We start from the raw sequence: 20,760 nt of genomic DNA, 5'->3' as shown, positions 1-20,760 counted from the left end.
GATATTGCTTTTGTTTCTGTAAGTGCGGTCATAAAAAATTAGCTACAATTTACTGAGCTCCTGGGAGGAAATCTGAAAGGCAAACACAAAGCAAGTGGCACAGTTGTAAGAGCCTCTAACTACTTTGTCTGCTCTTTCACAATTCTTTATTTTTTCTGCCTGTATAATTATAGTATAGCAGCACACCAATCCAAACTTACATACTGTCTCATCTGAGTGTAAACAATCTGTCAGAAATTCAATTTCTTGAGATCAAAGAGAACAGCATCTGCTCTTAATTACTGTTAATTCCTTTTGAAAATTGTACTTCACCTTTTTACATTTTCAGCTTCAATGGTTTTAATCTCCTTTTTGAAAAACAAAAATTACAATTTAATATCAGTCAGGAATGTTTGGGGTTTTGGGCAAAAAGGAAGGAAGATGAGGCCCCACTTTCACAGTCTGTATTCATACTGAAAGTCAAGATCAAGCAAGCTTTTGCTCTTCACCTCTAGTGGAGGTTTCCACCCTCCCTGAACTGGCCTTAGGAAAGTTGCCTGACAGTTTGGGAGGTAGACCATCCAGCCAAAATCCCTACCTGACACTGTCCCTGGAGCAGGATGCTGCAGGGATGTCACATTTGTCACTTTTATTTCAGAACCCATTTCTAGGAGCTGGTGTGTTCTGTCTCCAGTTAAAAGTTGCAATGTGATGATTCTGAAATGCATTTCTCAGGTAAATGAGAGCCCTTTCAGCTCCTTCCCAGGAATATGTAAAGTTATCATGACTTCACTCAATTCTTTCTGCTTGTGCAAAAAGTACATGCTTTTTCAGACCTGTCCAGTCTGTATATTTTCAGAATGAGGAGTTTAAAAAGTTCCTGAGGCCATTCCTGGTCCAAGGTAGCCAATTCCTTGTTCAGTACAGGAACTTCTCTTTCTCTCCTCAGGTACACACCAGTCTAAACTATGACCAAGTGCACCCTGCATACATCAGATATATTAAATACCATCCTATTTCAAGTCTCCTATGCCAGAGTAAGCTTGTAAATAAGTTAGGCAAGTAGAATTTCACACACTCAAAGCAATACTTTACTCCAAGCACAATTAGAATTTAGGGCCATGGAAACACTTCATAGGTAGTGACAGAAAATTGCCACCAGTCAGACATACATTCTCTTCTCCTGACATATTCTTGACACATTTTTATGAAATACTGTTGCCTTGTCTGAGAGAAACATAAGAATCCTCCAGCACAAAACCAGCTTGGCTGGGGATGCTCCTAGGGGGCTGGACCATGTTCTGCCTGGGCATCTGCAGGAACACTCAACATAAAAGCCAGCCCTTAGCTGGGAAGTGCTCCTGTGAGTTTTAGGGACCACAAGTTCCCTCTGAACAGCAGCAAAAGCAAATTATTCTGTAGGATTTATCTGACTGCATGCAGATCTGTCCTGTGCTAGTGGATGGTCAGGCTGTATGTCTAAAACTCAAGACTTCCTCCATGGAGAGAAGACGAGCTGGGCAGTGCTGTGGCTCAAACTCATCCCTGAGCCAGGACTCAAACGTACCCAGTGAAGCTGAGTGCTGTCAAGCCCTGACTTTCTCACACCTGCCACTGTGTCTGCCTTGACTTAAACACAGGGAGGTTTCTGCAATGGTTGCACTTTGTTAACCAAAGATTATTCCAGAAAGTGCATTAGCAGTAACCATTTAACACAAATATGTTGAGGCCTTCCATCAGGGAACATAATAAAAGTAATTGGCACTCACATAGCACTTTACATTTTCAAAGGGCAGTAAAACCATTAAGTATTATTAAATGTATTTTATAGATAGAACACAGAGAGGTTAAGTGCCCCATGCAGAAGGAGGCAGGATTAGGACAGAGGTGTCTCAGCACACTCTGTCATCCTTTCAACCACAAAAATCTTTGAGCTGAAGACTACTTGAGCCCAAGTGAAAGGTCCATTTCTTGCAAATCAGTAAAGGTAAAAAGAAAAAAAACAGAAGTAACTGAACTTTTCTCACAGAGAAAAAGAAAAAAAAAAAGCTTTTCAAACTTAGATTTGGAGGGGAAATTGTTTAAAATGTAAGCAGAAAAGCTGGATGCAGCGTGGAACACAAGTATTATCTTTAATTGATCTCACTAATCTAGGCAAAGTAACAACCTGTACAAAACAAAGCTTAAGTTTTCCTCACCCTCTTAACAAGCAGCTTAAAAAGTTATTAAAATAAGAATAAATCCTGCCAATAATGATTATAACAACTACTGTATAAGATTATTGTAAGCGAAGGCTGCCTGCCAGTTTGCAAGTGAAAGCTTATGCTACTTGTATTGTAAAACAAGAAGGGAGACATACATACATTTTCTGTATAGAAAACAAGCTCTCCAACTAATGAATAGAAAGTGGTGTTTGTTATTGCATGGAAAATTCTTGCAGCACTATAAAACAGTTATTCAAAGCACGTTAATGATAATTCCTTCCTGGACCGTAATCCAGATGGCTGAGACTCAGGGTACACTTTGACAACAGCAAAATGTTATTTTATGGTTCTTTTAGCACTGAGAGTTGTGCCATTTCCCAGGAAGTTCAGGCTTGCAAATAAAAGCCACAGAACACTGTCTACTTATTGGGAATGGAACAGCAGCTCTTCCCTGTGATTCTGAGTGTAGGAACATCCCATCAGTTGCATGTAAAGGCTTTTCTTTGAAGATTGTCCTCTGAATTTTTCCCTGGACAGGTGAAGAAAGACACTACACAAAATTTATTCGATGCTGACTAAAATAGATGGTATGAGGTAATACGTCTTTTATTTATTGTCTCTGCCACAGTTAATTACATTATATTAAAGTTATACCAGTACTCAGGCCAGTTGCAAGTAGTTTGGAGGGTTTTTTGGGGATTTGTCATTTTTGTAAGAGGTCACAGCTATGCAAAATGTTTTCCATCAACAGCAGATGCAGCTAAAATAATTTCTGGGGCTGGTCATGCATTCTTAACTGACTTTTATGAACTCAGAAGACAGATTCATAAATACAAGCTGTCCTCTCTATTTCGTTCTTTCCCCTCCTCCCTTTCCCCACCCAACTTGGGCTGCCACTGCTGGTCTCTTCTGCTGGTTTAATTGTTCACAACATTGATAAAATAACTTGTCAAGAAGGAGGAGCATGAAAGCGACTGATGGGCAGTCAGAGAGCACCAACCACCATGGAGAGTTTACATTTTGTGTAAATTTGCCCTAAGACTTGAGGTCATATCCAGCATGACTTGGATTTTTAATTGCATCCAAGACAGTATGAGGTTTTCAGCATTTGTTTGACCTCCTTACTAAAGTACCAGGCGATGCTCCAATCACAACCTAAACCAAATGGAAGTGATGGTTTTGTGGCTGTCAAAAAAAAAAACTCATCATTCGAGGCAAAAGGTCTCATTAAGCAATCACTCTTTGAGCAATCTCTTTAAGCAACCACAGTTTTCAAGTAAACATACAATCTGGTAGGGGGGAAAGGACGCAGACTGAGGTACAATCTTTCAGAGCTTTTTAAAATGACCCCAGCCTACCCCTGCAAGGTTTCAAATGGTTGATTCAATACACAGCTACTAGGGGAGAATTTTAAATCTAAAGATCAAAGAATTCCCAGTTGTTTTCCTATTTTGCAGAGTGCACCTATGTGCTTTTACTACATCCTCTTCCTGCTTGGGAAAGACACTCAGCTTGGGAAAGGCATTTTGGATGGGCAGTGCCCTGATGGTGTCAGTGAGAGCAGCAAGCCAGGGGTGGCTCACCAGGGAGCCGTGCTGGAGCTGGCCTGGGCAACACTGCGTGCCTGGATTCACTGCAGCACCAGGAGACAGACCTTGCTAGAGGAAGAGACTCTGGAACACCTCAGGGTGGATAAGGGCAATGCAGGTATGTCACATGGTCAAATGGTCACGGAGGGACAGGACAGGGATGGCAAGTGAACAAAACTAGGTTAAAGGGAGCCTGGAGAGCTATTGGACCACAGGCAGCTCATTGCTACTGCTCTGCACCTCATTTTTCCCACAAATGTTGGGGTGTAAAAATATCTCCATTGTTCCATTTTTTATCCTTTTTGTTCCTTTAATGATAAGAGCTGTATGAAAGACTTAAAGGTCTTCATAACACAATCAAGAACATTTTTAAAAAGGTATAAAATTAGATTTGAAAGATAACACAACCAGTGGCCAGCTTCAGCCATTCTTCTAAACTAACATTAGTTATTTAAACTGAAATTAAGCATTAACCCCAGTCTTTCTGACTGTCCCTAAAGTACTGGTTTTATACTTTTATTTCCAATAATTCTGTTTAATTCTTTAAGAATTAAAGTTTTACTGTTTCTCTTTATATCTCCACCCATGTCTGGAAGATTTAGAAGTGTCACATTCTAATTTAACACTTTCTTGACTGCAAAAATTTTCACATGATGAAACTGAGAGGGCTAAGCTCTCCCCTTCTTCATTCATAAAATCCAGTGAACAAGGCAATAAGCTTTTTTCTCCACAATGTGGAGAAAAAAGCTTATTGTTGAGGAACCCATTAGCATTCGTTGCAGCAGCATATGGAATTAGAAGAAAATAGGATTCTTTTGCAACCCAAAGAAAAGAGGGGGAAACTGTCAAGTTTGTAGTGAACTAGAAGATTAAAAATGCTTCAAGACTACAAATAGAAATTGCTCAGAACATAGTGTGCTGTACCCAAGAAATGAAGCATAACTTCAGAGTTCATGGTCTGGTCATTCTTTATAGTCACTAGGATATAAAACTAGCTTGACTAATGCACCTGCATCCATTTGTTTTCCCTCAGATTGTTCACTTTTGAAGTATTATTTCTGTCTATTGCACTTATATGTGAGTAACAGAAGCTATATATATTTTTATGTGTACTTTATCATCCATTACATTGCCTGGTACCTACATCAAAACAGAAACATAAGCACATATAAATGAAACCTCAAATGTTTCTTTTTCCTCCTGTTAGTTTCATCCCTACATGACTGGTTTTGAATCAAACCCAATCTCAAAAAAATTGTCCAAGAAATTGTAAGGATACATCAAAGAGAAGAAAGACAAAGCAAAATTAATTGCAGCAATTTCCTTCAACCACTACAACAAGAAGACTGTTTCAGCAGCTGTGTGGGAGTGTCATCATAAGACAGAGCACAGGAATACTTTACAGGGAAAGCAAGACACTGGAATGCAGCTGGCAATTTGTATTAGTCTTCTTGTCCACGGAGACCTAGTAAGTTATCAAGCAGCATGCTTCCACAAAACGCATGTTAAGCCCCTTTTCTCACACTCTCCTTCAATGGGTAGCAAACCCAAGGCACCCTCAGGAAGCTGTGGCACATTTCATGGAGCAGGCTCAGGTGTGCACACAAAGCGCAGGCGCTGCCCTTGGGGAACAGTGACCTCGACTCAAACTCCCATACTGCCTGCTGAGATACATGCTGAGCTAGAGCTGGTTGGAAGCACTCTGGCAGAGCTTTTTACATTGGAAAGTGACAGCTGGCAAGTTTAAAACACTCTGGGTAGCATGTCAGATTTCACAAGCTGAAAACAAACAAATAAAAAAGAGGCTGGTTTCTATCTGGAAACACGGCCTCATCTTACTTTTCAGTACTCCACCATGCACCTATTCCCACACCACATTGAAAAAGATATCTAAACTTCTGAAAATGTAGGACTCTTTTCCTTAAAACTGTGTTTTTATTTTAAACAGGCGTCTGAAATATTCAAAATTTTATTGAAGTCTACTCTTTCACATTAAAAAAAATTTCATTTCACCCAAAAAGGTTATTATCTAGCATAAAGCTTCAAACATTTAATTTTGTATGAAGTCAGAAAGTTTATTTTTTACTTTATCTGCCGTGAAACAAAGAAACTAATTATTTACACAGCTCTGATGGAGACATCTGGAAAAGGTTTGGAACAGTGTACAAGCTCATCTAAAATGACCAGACCTATAAACTCTATTTGTCATTCTTTGACAGGACTGGAAAATTGCATGGAATCTCGCCACATTAAAAAATATCACTGTAATACCTTCTAATAATTAAAGATTAGAAGAAAAATATGTAACTTAAAATTCAAAAAGTTTTCCCTGGAATTATAATTTGATATTTTTTCTAACTTGTGAAAAAAGTGGTAGTTTTAATCTTTTTTATTTCAGAGATTCTTTGTTTTTTTTAATTTTTTTTTTCTTTTCTCTTTCACATGCATATGAAATTCAAATCTGACAGACCCCTTATGGATGAGAATAAAACTTTGGCTTGGATCAGGGGATAAAATATCAGGATATTTTATGAACAGCATCACCATGCTGATCCTTGAAACACAGCTTGGATCACATAAAGGAGACTTTTTCAGGCTGAAGTCTCCTGTCCTCAGAGGCAGAGGAACTGTGCTTGGTGTAGGAGCCCCAAGGCAGCCAATATCCCCTGATTGTTACCCCAATGGTGTTTTGATGATATCCAGAAGGTTATGGGTTCCTGTTACTCACTTTGACTGCTCATAAACGTTTTTATTCTCCCATGGCTACCTGGCTGCCACCAGGAGAGTTACCTGCATGAGATGAAGTCCTGCAGTAACCACAAACAGCTCACACAGAATCAATGTTGCACTATGATGGTAAAAGGCAAACTTCTAAACAACTGAACAAGAGACAGAAAATATGAAACAACAATGTGGTGGAAACGTGTCAAGATGACACAGCATTTTAAATTTAATTATCTTAAATATGTTTATTAATGATCTGACAGGCCTAGAAAGCAATGAGGCAGCAAAATATGAAGATGACAGAAAATAATTTCACTTAATCAGAACAAATAGAACAGGAATTTCAGAGATACTCAGAGAAGTAAGTCACCTTCTAACTTTAACTTTGTTAACTCTGGAATCAACCTAATTTTTTAAGCATTTTCAGGCTGCATTTTTGCAGAGATAGACAATCAAAATATGAACAGAGGAAGAGGGATGAACTTGGAAATTCAAAAAGAAGAGGAAAAAATCTTATTTTCTTACACATACACAAAAAAAGGCTAATTCTGAGTGTAAAATACAGCATCTACAAACACATTTAAATATAATCCTACTCTGATTAAACATGAAGTATTAGGAAGCTGCTCAGAAGCCATGAGACTCTGAGGGTCCAAGAGGGTGGCAACTTGTTAAGAAGAGGGAAAACAGCTCATCAACATCATACTGAACTACTTCTGGCCTCACATTAGTAAATAATTTCAGTCATCCACCAACATGAAATCACTTACAAGTTACTCCACATTATTTGTAAATAAAATAAGTCATTGAAAGCTGGTAACAGTTATTCACTGTCAGCTGAAGAAAAGCAGATCTGGATTCATCAGCCTGCAGTGATGGATTTTTACCAAAACCTCTCAGAAGTCCTATTACTGACAAATAAGGTACAAAAAAGCTCATCTGGAGTCTAAAGAAAAGAGCACTCTGACTGCACTGTCTGCTGAAATAAGGCAGTAAAGAAATGTATTTGTGCTGCCTGGCACTGTCTCATTCAAATGTTCAAATGTGTGCCCATTTAAACACTTGATTAGAAGTGTCCCTCACCCTTAAAAAAAAAAAAGAAGAAAAGAAAAAAATCATTAAAACAACCAGCCCAAGAGGACAAGAATAAAACAAACAAAAAACAGAACTAAAAACCTTTAAAAACTTAAGCATGTAAAAATGTCTGCAAAATATAAGCCACTTTTTTGAGAAGAGAGGCACACTGGCAAGACATAAAACAGGAGCATAATGAACAGTATAAAAGAAATAGCGTATTTAATTAATATTTGTGTCTGTGGGGGGGGGTGGGCAGGTGGTCGTTCACAACAGGGATATTTAGTGTGCTTCATAAATTTCCCATGCAGCAGAAAAAATCCTGAGACACCAGTTTAGGAATGGATTCACTGTGGCACATTGTAAGAGTTCTACATAAATGACACAGGGAGGCATTGGCACAGTCACTCCTTCCCTGTGGTAAAGCAGCATCCTTCCCAAAAGGTTCAGTATAAAGGAATGTAACCCTTCATGTTTACCTGGGGGGAAAAGGTGCATTTGGTATTCATATTGGAGCTAGTGATCCTCCATAACTGTGCTTATATGAACACCAAGAGAGGAAAAAAATGAAGTCACAAGTTGATAATTGTGCTGGATTTTCATGAGCAGTTCTTCTGTGTCAGCTGAGAACCACTCCATTTATACTGGTTTTAAAATATGTGAGGTATTAAGCAATTAACACCAGTGTTTAATCCCATCATCACCAAATAAAGCACACTAGAGCTTTTCTTTTCCACTAACATTGCAAAACCCCACCCTGCAACAGACTAATTGTCAACTGCTGATTGGAAAAGGCTGCCACATGCTTCTGTCACTTCAGGTCACTATTTACTAGCTGAACAGTGCTAACTTGGGCCAAAGAACTTCCAGAAGAATTTACTGCCTTCCTGGAAGAGAAAGACAGAAGAACAACTTTTAAAAAAATATGCACTAACATTGGCAATCAACCAGACAGTCTTTGCCTCCTGGGAAGTAAAGCATCCTTCTTCCAGGGATGGAAGCCAACTAAAGACCCTCTATGAACAAGTTAGAGGGTGCTACCTCTTACTCGTGAGTCTCCAACCCCTCACAGCTATGACATATGCCTATGGTGCAGATTAAGCAGGAACATGCAAAGTAGGAGCTAAACACCTACTTAAGCAAATGGGATAAAGACTATAAATGGTGCCAGGAACTATAAGATTCTTGCCCTTTGAATAGGAGAGACTAGAAAAGACCTCTCTGCATAAAAAGAAAGAGAAATTAAATTAGAAGAAGGCCTGATCCACGGTTGTATATTACTACTGGCAGTATAGACACATGAATATTTCTTTCTAGCACCATCATTAATACTTGCCTATTCATTCCTGATATAGTCAGCCCCCCATTTCAATTACCTCAACTACTTTGCCATGAACTGGAGTGGGAATCAAGTCATTGGCAACCCAAAACACCCACCCAAAAGATTCATTTTTTACCCAGATAAATCCCTGTACTTGCACAGCCACCCCAAGACAGGGAGAAGCAGAAAGGCAGGAACTGTTCTGGCCAGCACTGCAACTGGAATAAATCTTGTGAAATTACAATCTCCCAGAGTACATCCTACAAATATATTTGATACTCACAAGAAATTCTACCTTTGTAGTAATCAAAGGAGATTTCTGAAATAGGTCAGACATGCAGTATTAATATAATAGCTGATATTATATGGCAATATTGTAATTTTAGCTCTATTCCAGTCAGGGTTTTTTAATACAATGATCACATCCAGTCAGAGACTTTTCAGGGTTTTAGTAAACACCTGGCTGTCATGCCAGCAGCCTGTACAGCCACGTCTCTATTTGCAGCCATGTTTTCTGAGGGACAGCAGCTATTGCAGAAGATACTTCATTAGGTTATTGATAAGAGTTAATATTCTCTAGGAACATTTTAATTAGCCTACTCTACCACTTCCCCTATCTTTGTGAGTCAAAGTAAACTTAGATTTCTTGAATTTTGGTTTTCCAAATCAACCTAAACACTCCAGAATATAATTTCACAGGGAACACAACACATTTAGCCTATAAGCAAGATTTTGAATGGTACTTTACCCCTCCTCATCTTGTATATTAATCTTATGGGTCTTAAGACTTACTACTGCATTTGGTTCCAAACCAAAAATCTCAAGCTGCAGAGAAAAAAGTAACTGAAAGTTCTGTAATGAATTTTCTTTTTTCTGAGATCAGTCTGCTCACAAGGAATATCAGATACCTGTGAGAATCACTGGGTACCTCTGACAGCCTGAGCAGTCCCTCTCTGGTGGGTAAAGGGAACTGGACACTGAATCAAAGTCAAGATCTTGATTCCTCCCTTCTCTTTCCAGGACTCCTCAAGAGGCTTAAGAAGCTTAAGAGTCTAAGCACAGTGATAAATATTTCATCTCCATCTCCCTGCTCCATACTGTGGCAGACAGAGACATTTCTTACAAGCAACAGAACTTTACATAAGGAAGAGAAGGCAATAGTTCTTTATGGACACTTAGCTGAGCACAAACTCCTGGAGGAACAAGGCAATTGCAAATTTCTCATATCCCATTCCACTGTGGGATATTCTTTATCTTGCTTACACTAGTTTAAATTCACAGCAGTCCATAACTAGCATGCAGACAAAACAACATACTCTTTCCACACATAGTTAATTTCCCAGAGAGATAATCAAAGAAAACAAATGAGCTGGTAACAGATGTGTCATATAATGCACCAGTGCAGCAATACAGACAGGGTAAGAGCCCATCCAGAAGTCATCTGCAATAAATCTTTCCTAATTATTTCTATGTAACTTAAAAACTCCTATATATCTAACATGAGATTTTAGGGGGTGACTCACTTGAACAGAAAACTAATACAAATGATATTAAAATAACCTCTAAACTGGAATTACAGCTGACTGTGCTCAGAGATGTAGTAGACTAGGAAGAACATAAAAGAATTAGGCTGAAGTTATTAAACATCAAGTAAAAAGGGCCAATTTGTGTGAATTATGTGAACAAGAAACAATGGATATGTGCACATGCACATACATATCGCATCAGTGCTTTCCAACAATCGCATATTCTTTTTGTAAATTATTTTAAGAAATAAATAAATCAGGAGGGATTATTATTTACTGTTTACTTAGAGTAGAAATTAATGAGCGTTTCTTGGAAAGTTCCAGGGTTCAGCATAGCTGAAGACTCTAAGACAGATATGTTCATCCAAGAGTGTAAATTATTTATCAGCTAAAGAAAAATAGCAGGAAATGTTTTTATAAAAGGATCATATCTTCTAGAAATAACATGTTACAGTTTAAGTATTTAATTTCCTAATGTTTTGGCTAAAAAAATATAAAGATTATTACTGTGAATGTTCATTTTTGCCTTTCCATTTGCCAAGACCAATAGAATTTCATCTTCAAACACTTACTATCAATTGAACTTGCATACCATTGAATGTCCAATGAACTCCAACATACAAGTAGTTTTTGTTTAAAAAATTTTTCTCCTTCTTACCTGTTCTGTTTGGTGTCATTTTTCATCTGTCAATATATGTCAAATAGGTAAACGAGATTACTCATAGATAAATTTTGGTTACTAAAGATATTTTTTGAGCCAGATTGTTGGGAAGCCCCAAAATTCAAATCTTTGACATTCAAATAGTTCTTACTCTGAAAAGGCCTGAATAAGGATCAGCCTTGTAATAACACTGTGGGTTTTGATTTTAAAATCTGTGTGTACAGATGGAACTATGACTCTATAATATGTGGAGTAACACTCTTACAAAAAAAATTGGCTATGCACTTGCATAGTGGCATAAGTAGCTGATGTACACTTCAGAATCTTTCTGGACAACAAAATAAAATCTGGAAAGCTACAGAATTAGCTTTTGGAGTTTGCAGAGAAACTGGTAAGACTAAACAAAAAATATGAAATGTTGAAAGTTTATGTACGGAAAGTTTAGAAAACTCTCAAGGATGTATTTCTGAGCTCACTTGAAGGTTCTCTGAAGAAATACTCTAAATGGTTCTCTAAAGAAATATTCTAAGTGGTTCCCTAACTACTTTTCATGTTCTAAAGCTGTTTCCCTTGACTGAGATTTTATGCAAATACAATGATGCAGTTTGAACACATTCTTTCAATGCCTATGGCCAGGAAACTCCTGAGGAAAGAGTGGGACATAAAGCTGGAACACTATGTCTTGGAAGATGAAATGGGAAAGAATTGTGTTAAATCACATCCCAAGGCTTTTCTTGTGTCAATAGGAGCAGGCAACAACCAGACCCTTCCACTTGGAACAGCACCAGAACAAATTACTGCCTTCAGCAGGAACCCTAGCAACAAGAACCGCAGTACTGAGCTGTTGAATTTACTGTTGGCTTATCTGACTGATCCACAGCATCTTTTTCCTCTGGTCCTCTTGCCTTTGTTCTTTACTTTTTCTCACTGTTGGAGTCTCCTTGTTGCTGTTCAGCTTGTCCTGATGTATTTCTCTCCTTTTCTATATCCCTAACTCCAGGGACTCCCTAGAGTTTGAAATCCATTGCATTAGGATACCTCTTAAATTTCCAATATCAGAGTTGTAATTCAGACCTTGATACCTTCTTTCTTCTGCTATGATTTTCTTCCAGTCTTCAGCTAGTGAAACCACTGCCTGTATTTTTGTTTTGTTTTGTATTGCTTATGTTCCTCTACAAGCACTTCTGCTGAATTGTTCCTTCTCAGCTTTTTCCTGTTTGACAGAAGCTCCTGGTGCATATAACATTTCCCTGTCCTCTAGCATCAGCATCTCCACCCCATGTCTCAACAGCAGGCCATTGTGGCACATTGTCTTGTCCTTTTCTCTCATTAGAAGCTCTGCACAGGAGGAAACAATCTTCACCTTTTTTTAAAGGCACTACAAGACAATTCTAGAGATAACTAAAAAAGGAACTTGTAAGTGAGGGGTTTTCTCATACAGCACCCAGAAGCTGGAGGAGGAGAAGGACAGAAAGGAATGCTTTGTTGGTTTTACAGATATAGACAAGAAAAACTGAAGATGCTTCCCAGACTAAGAAAACACAGGGATGGAAAGCTTTAATTTTATATTCAATGATTTTAATGCTGCTGCTCTTCATAATCATTCTGTTGGATAATATGTCTCAATCTGATGTTCAAATTCAAATGGTGTTTACTTTATTCCACTACAATGTTTGATACTTAGAGTTTCATGATAATTAATTGAAATTTCACAGAAATTAAATTAGCAAAAGCAGCCATAAAGTAAGATCCAGATGCCTATTTTCATTTTTCTTTTGCTTACAGATTTTCCTCCTGTTTTTCATCTAAAAAGTGGGGGAGCAGAGAGTATCACTTCAACAGATTAAAGACATAAGCAAAGGGGTGGGGTTTTTAGTGCAATTTTAGAAATCTCCACAGCAAGCCTGTTAGGCAAAGGAGAAGAGACTGCAAAATAGAAGTTTTGAAAGAGTTATTAGAAATTATTACAAGAATTTCAAGCCATTTCTTTTTTTTTAATAGATGTAAATTATTGGCAGGAGAATCACTACACTTAGGAGCGCTATAAAATTCCTACATCTAAAGGGTTATAAACACATACCAGTCTCATCTAAGAAATCTTTCCTTCCACTGCAAGCTCTCTCATTTTTTTTCAAGGTTTGGTGCCACTAAAGTGCAGTGTAAAATTGTGGCTATTGGCCTTTTTACACACTGTTCCTGATTTAACAGAGCAGTTTAGAAGGTCAAACAGAAAAACAATATCTTAAGAAAACAGCAACCTCTGTGGCTTTGAAATAAAGAAGAAAAAAAATTTAAAAAAAACCAGTGCCAAAATGTTTATCTCCTCGGTTCATGAAGCCATAAAATAAGTACAGCACTGTGAATCATCTCAAAACTTCAAAGCCTGTATGCCTAGCGTACCATTTTAGGGCTATTAAGTTGTACAGCTACTGTACTTGTAGTAAATAGTTATACAAGATTGTAGCAGCACTGCCAAAGATTTCGCCCTTGCAAAAAAATTTCCCTAAAGCTACACTCTTTACCAGGAGCTCACTGCATAACCTCGTAATGTCTCTTACCATCTCAAGAGATTCGCAGCAGAAATGTTTGGTTGATTACATTGAAAATGCCAGCTTGATTTAGAAAATACAGTACTCCACATAAGTCATTAAACTAAATACACAGTAAGTGAATAATGAAATACAGTAAGTTAATTCCTTTGACATAACAGCATTTCTGTAGAAAAGCAGAGTAATGATTTTGCTCATTTTATTAAAGACTATTCTGAATGTGGTACTATATCTCCAAGATGCTATGGAAGTCAAGAACATAAGAAGGCATATCTTTCAGGAATATGTGATTCAGAAATGAATATTCACCTACACTGATACCTTGCCTACATGTGATTTTTTTAGTGATTTGTCTCAATTAAATGGTAAAAGGCTCAACTTACATGTAATGTCTAGCCCACCACAATCTGTTTGCATTCACCTCATGGGCAGCTGCCAGCTATTCCAACAGGCTGGGGCAGTCAAAAGACACCCTCAGTATCTTACAGAGGCCACCTGGAAGGACTGCAGCCTAAATCCCCATTAGGCCACCTAAAGAGTAAATCCTGAATTTTTTGTTTTTGTCATAGGACACTGTACAAGATTTTTGTTCATTTAATTGGGCAAACCCACTTTGTATTAGTGACAAAGGTTTTTTAAAAAATTAAAACAGGCTTTTATGTATTTGGCATACAATGAATTGCATTGTCATAGGGGAACTTGGTTCTGACCTCAGACAAAAATCATGCTATATTTAGGTATTGAAGAGGTTTTTTGAGGTTATGCATAAGAAGCTGCCACAAGTTCTCTTTTTCCCAGAAACTGGTTAACACAACCAAGTTTGCAGAGCCAATTTAAACAAGTTTGAACTGATGCTGAATTAGTTGCAATAAAGATTGAGACTAGTTCTGACCCTCACAATCAGGGCATGTCTACAAGGTACTCATCTCATTTTGAAGACTTTCCTCAGCATTTCTTTATAATGGATCTCTGCCTACATTATTTTACACAATCTATCACAAATTACATTACTCCATTTTGTAGAATATTTTCACTTTTATCCAATACATCTAATTAGCTGTTTCTTCTTTCACACCCACTTATTTATATAATCAGAAAGACTGGCTGACCAAAAACTATTCTTTAAAGCCTACACAGAAAAATAAACTCCAAAAATGTCCCTGAAAATCTTTACATATTTTTGTAAACTGTATCTTCATTGCTTTTCTGCTCTGTTGATATAAATTTCTTGCTTTCTCAAAAAATGTAATCTTTTTGGATTTCAGTAAAGCTTCCAATACTCTCTCACAGTATGCTTCTGGAAAAAAATATCCAGGACAAAGCTGTTTTCATACCTTAGCTCAAAGATGAGTAATTACTTTTATCAATAGAAGTTATTTTCATTGATCAACATTCAACACTAAAAATATGATTATGTTCTTCAAAAAAAAAGTATTCAGGCTTCACTAACCAATATAGTTTTGGGGTTGAGACATAGGCTAAAGTATATGTGTGTGTGTGTGTTCAGGGGTTGTTAAAAGGAATTGTTTAAATTACCTTGTAGGATCATGCAGTGGGTGAGCACCTGGCTCACGGGTGGGGCACAAAGGGTTACAGTGAATGGGGTGATATAGAGCAGGTGACATGCCACTGGTGGGGTTCTACAGGGCTCCATCCTCTGCCCTGTGGTCTTCTACATCTTCATAAATGACTTGTACACAGGACTGGAAGGGATACTGACCAAGTTCACAGCCGATATAAAACTGGGAAGAGCTGTGGACTCCCTTGAGGGCAGGGAGGCCCTGCAGAGGGACCTCAATAAATTAGAGGGCTGGGCAATCACCAGCCATAAGAATTTTAACATGGGAAAGTGCTGGATTCTGCACCTGGTTGGGGCAACCTTGGATGTAGACAGACAGACTGAGGAGTGGGAGGCTGGCAAGCAGTGCCACGGAAAGGGACCTGGGGGTCCTGGTCAGTGGCAAGTTGAACAGGAGCCAGCAGTGCCCTGGCAGCCAGGAGACCCACCCTGTCCTGAGGGCATCAGGCACAACATGGGCAGCTGGGCAAGGGAGGGGATTGTCCCCTCTGCTCTGAGCTGGGGTGGGCTCGCCTCCAGTGCTGGGGCCAGTTCTGGGTGACACAACATAACAACATTAAGCTACTGGAGAGCGTGCAAAGGAGGGCCATGGGGATGGTGAAGGGCCAGGAGGAGAAGCCGTATGAGGAGCAGCTGAGGTCACTTGGTCTGTTCAGCCTGAGGAGACAGAGGGGAGACCTCACTGCACTCTGCAACTTCTTCGTGAGGCCAGAGGAGGGGCAAATACTGATCTCTCTCTGTCTTGACAGGGCCCAAGCGAATGGCCTGAAATTATATCAGGGGAGATTTAGGTTGGTGTTAGAAAAAGGTTCTTCAACCAGAGGGTGATTGGGCAGTGGAACAGGTTCCCCAGGGAAGTGGTCACAGCACCAGCCTGACAGAGTTCAACAAACATTTGGACAGTGCTCTCAGGAACATGTTGTGACTCTTGGGGATGGTGCTGAGCAGGGCCAGGACTTGGACCCAATGGTCCTTTCCAACATGGCATATCCTGTGATTCTGTGATCACTATGAAATATTATTTCAACGCAGCCACTCATATAGACTTTACTCCTTGCTTGCCTACATCCTGCATGTAGGTAAATTAACTTGCATAATGTTTCCAGGCTTGATAAATGTGTGTAGGGGAAGCTGTTTCCTGCAACTGATTTTTTTCTATTTCTAAAAAGTTCACTCACTTTTTAGGAAAAAAGGGTATTCGTACCCTTGATCATGAAGCTTGAAACCCTAGTAAATTAGCTGAAAAAATAACTGAGTGGATTCCCACAGTGCTGTTACATCAAATACTTTAAAAAGTTATTCAATTCCCCTGTTCATGAATAGCATATACAAAAATCCTCTCTAATTAAACTGTATAGTTTAAATCCTAGTAATAATGGAGTAGTCAATGGCAACATGCTGTGCGGGTGAAAATGCTATTTAAATTGTCAGACACATTTCCATTAATGTATATGTATTGCCAATATATTCTGACAGAATACTTCAGCAAGCAAAGACCCAATCTTTGAAAAGCGATCGGTACTTCTAAAATTTAATATCAGCAACTAGGTACACACAGCCTTTCCTAGAGACCAAGTAAGAGATTAAAAAATAGATATTTAAGCACATAGATCTAATTTCTTTTTCTCAGAGACCCCAGTTGTAGAGGAAGGTAAACAATTGGACCTGAATTATTTTAAATCAACTTTCTAAAGCACTTTAATTTCAGTTTTTGTTCATGCATCCTGTTCTCCAAGCCACAACATCAAGAACCAGCTAGGTGTCCAGCACTTTCAGAACCCCCAAACTCTTTTTTTCTCTCTGTACTGCTTTAGATATAAGTATTGTTTTCCTTTGATATAATTGTTTGTATAGTGTATAATAGATCAAACTATGAATGGGAAAGGATTTTTATTATTTAATTCTAGCCAAATTTCAACAGTTCTGTAGAAAACCTCACCTGCTGGAGTATTTATTAATAGATATACATGGTCAAGCCACAGGGCTTGGTTTCTCCTTAGGAGCTATTTTGACAATTAATGTAAATTTGAATCTATAATACATTGGATATACACAAACAGTTGATAACCTTACACATTTGATTTTCCAGTGTCAGACACTTTCTTAAAATTTGAAGTTTATATTTGGTAAACCAGGTAATTTTTGTATCCAGTTTTAATCATCTTGTAACAGGCAGTTCTAGAGATATTTCTGAATAAAAAAACAGATCTTGGTTCTCTGACAATGTTACTTCATTTCTAAACACATTTCCATTAATACTCTTAAAATCAAAAGTCATGGAAACCAAATGTTTCCAGTTGGACAACATAATTAATTTAGATTGTGGTATATTAATATTGAATTTAAATTAATTTATTTTAACAGAATCAGAGTAATTATATCTCTAAAATTCATAGAAAGGTAATTTGAATTTATCTGGTTTGATAGTGAACAGATTTAACACTATGTACATAGGTTCATTTTTCAAAAGCATTTTTGTAACGGCATGATGCAAAACATACCTAAATTAACTGCAGAACTGCCCTTGACTTGAACAGACTGTAGATCAGGCTTCAACCACCATGACTTTGTCAAGAATAAAATTCTCAAGTGATTTCTTATAAGATACGATGAGAAATGAAACACACACAGGTTCTCATTGATCATAGCTGGAGCCCACAAAGTGACATGTGAAAAGTGGCTGAAAGGGAACCCTTAAGGACTGGAAAAGACACGGTTATTGATTTACCAGGAACAGTCTTGCCAAGCTTAAATGAAGGAAAACAGAAAGATGGCATAACCTGGGTGTAATTCTTTTGAGGTAGTGCACTATGTGAGTGAGAGTTACTCGTCTCTATCATCCCTTCCTAAAGCATCTACTAACTTTAATTAAATAAATAGCTACAGTAAAAAACTTAAAAGATCAGAACTCCAGTGAATTATGAAGTATAAATTACCATGTATGAGAGTATTTTTACCAAGATAAAACTATGTCGTGCAATACATCTTACAATTTTTTAAATCTTAACTTATGGAGAGTATTTGTGTAGATTGAAACTTTGAAAGGTGATGAGCTTTAACAACAAAACTGCTCTCTCATTTCATTTATATTGATTAATTGAACTCTATGAATGAATATATAACATACACTCAAAAAAAAAAAGTTACGTATTTCTCACAATTCTGTAATTCCTTTTGGGAAAAGAGGGAATCACGGTGCACTAAAAATAATTTCATACTAAAACTGTTATTCTGGATTTGTTTTTCAAACCTAAAATTCATGAAAGATCTGTAATTCACAGTCAAAACTATAACCTGGCAACTAAATAAATCATAATAATAATTAACAGACTTAGTAGTGATCCTGAATTTATGGCTTACATTACATATATGAGAGTAACCCTTTTCTAGGGAGATCAAAATACTAACATAATTTGACTAGATCAAATTGACTGGATTTGACCAATAATCTCTTTCAACATTTAATTTTGCTGAGTTTTGTATGGAATAAAAACAGTATTTGCAAACAAATAATTGCCCAACATCCTACAGAGTGGGGAGTGGGGGAAATGCCTTTTCTTGAATATATCTTTCCTCAAAAGTCACTTACATTGCACTATAGCATTTTATTGGCCAATATAACACAAACTTTGTTTAATGTTTTATTTGTTAATGTATTTATATTTAAATGAACAATTTGAATTAAATAAGAATAGGTAGTCAGAAAATCAGTGCGTGGGGGTTTTTTTTGGTTTTTTTTTTTTTTTTTTTTTTTTTTTTTATGATCTACTGCTTTTATAGTTGACTAGGGCTTTTTTTTCCTTACCTGGAACTCTTTTTGCCCAGTTGATCATGTGCACCAATTCTCTGTCTGCAAGGTTGGTCAACAGGGTCATCATAGAGGCTTCATTGAATGGTCTGTTTGGGTCGTATTCAGAATAAACTACAGGTGGCTCAGCTTCCAGCAAGGCACTGACCATCTGTTCTGCCGTCAGGGACAGGGCAGGGCTGTTCTTCTTGTTATGTTTAACCACCAGTGGACTTGTCCAAAGGGTGGGAGCTCGCAGCTCTGTTGAAGAAGCCTCCCCATTCCTGGAATCCTGCTCCTCTCTTTGGCGTTTTTGTTTCATCACTCGCCCACCTCTGCGGTCTTTCCGGATTCCTAAAGACACATAAGAATATCATGAACTCCTTCCCTTGAACTTAAGTGTTACGTACACTTGGCTTCAGTCAACAGCATATGCTTTTGATAGACCCAGGCAGCACTGAGCCTTGATTAAGACTTCTTCAGGAGTCTTACATCAGTAGTTTGACAGAAAAACTATTTTTTTAAATATAGCCTCAGAAATAGTGCATCCCTTCCTAAAATTCAGATCAGCTGAGCTCACACAGCAATCTAGACTAGTGACACTGTACCACTGCCTTAATCCCAGAAAAGGAAGTCAGTTATTGGGAACAAATAAATATTTTTTTTATTGCCCACAACTTCAAAGTATGTCCCAATCTCTAGCAGACTATTAGTCTATAAATTAGCAATGATAAATTAGTGATGTTGGTGGGTCACAGAGATCACAGAAGGAGCTCTCAAAAACCATCTAGAATATTTTGCTTAAGGTCACCAATTATTTTAATTAAACATCATCCTATTACTGAGCCTGTGATCTTCATAATTATATAAAAAACACTCAAGAAAATTCCCATTATAAGATGAGTTTATACAGCAATAAAGAATGCCATTTCAGTAGATAAACATAAGTATGAAAAGGAGAGATAATGATGACCTCAGATTCTAATGTGGGAGACCTACTGTCAAAAGGCTGAAATAAACCACAACAGAAACCATTATTGTCATCGCTGCACATTTCTGCAACGTGCTTTGCACTGTATGACCCTGAACTTAGGATATTATCACATCAAGAATACCAATTCAAACAACAGAAGACCTTTGCAGTGGAACAAAATTTCCCTTTGTGGAAAGGTTACAAGAAAAATACAATGATAAAGCCCACGTGGACTCCAGCCATAAAGGGAAGGTTAAGTCTGGATCTAAGTGGAGGAGTAAGAGGCATTTTGAGACTGAGTCAAAAGCTTAAATCCATCGTCAAGTGGAGGCAAGGGAGGACAACCAAGTAATAAGGAAAGCACACAAGTAATTGAGATATGAGAAGGCAGCTTATGATGCAGCTTATGTTGGAGTTCTCATGCAATAGGTAAAAGCAGCACTAGTCCCAGCTTGAAATGCAAAAGTATCCACAGAGAATAAAGACGTAAACCATTCAAAAAATAGGCAAGAGAAAACATTTGAAACAAAACCAAAACAAACCAAAAACACTTGCAAGCAATCAGTACAGGTCTTTCTAATGGTTGGGGAAAGGGAAACACAACATTTGCTCAGCTCTCTTAACACCACAAATTTTCAAACCTTTGGAATCCCAGTCTTTGTTGGCAGCATTTTCATCTCACATACAACATGCTTTCATATAAATGTTGGTCCTTTTCAGCCTCAAAGTAGCAGGGAGAATCTTTAAATCTCTTTTCCTCTTCCTTGAACTATGAAATCAACACTGAATTAGTA

At 37.8% G+C, this 20,760-nt stretch overlaps 1 protein-coding gene across 1 annotated transcript in view; it reads right to left on the bottom strand.

The window, feature by feature from the left end:
- Positions 1–20,760, bottom strand: part of ESR1 (estrogen receptor 1) — a 156,448-nt gene that overhangs the window by 27,208 nt on the left and 108,480 nt on the right. The window contains 1 exon segment of the mRNA XM_041423733.1: positions 19,012–19,347. Coding sequence (XP_041279667.1) covers positions 19,012–19,347 — 336 coding nt within the window.

Source organism: Onychostruthus taczanowskii, unplaced genomic scaffold (assembly GCF_017590055.1).
Source record: "Onychostruthus taczanowskii isolate IOZ18803 unplaced genomic scaffold, ASM1759005v1 scaffold8, whole genome shotgun sequence".
Taxonomy (NCBI): domain Eukaryota; kingdom Metazoa; phylum Chordata; class Aves; order Passeriformes; family Passeridae; genus Onychostruthus; species Onychostruthus taczanowskii.
This window is presented reverse-complemented; position numbering and strand designations above follow the sequence as displayed.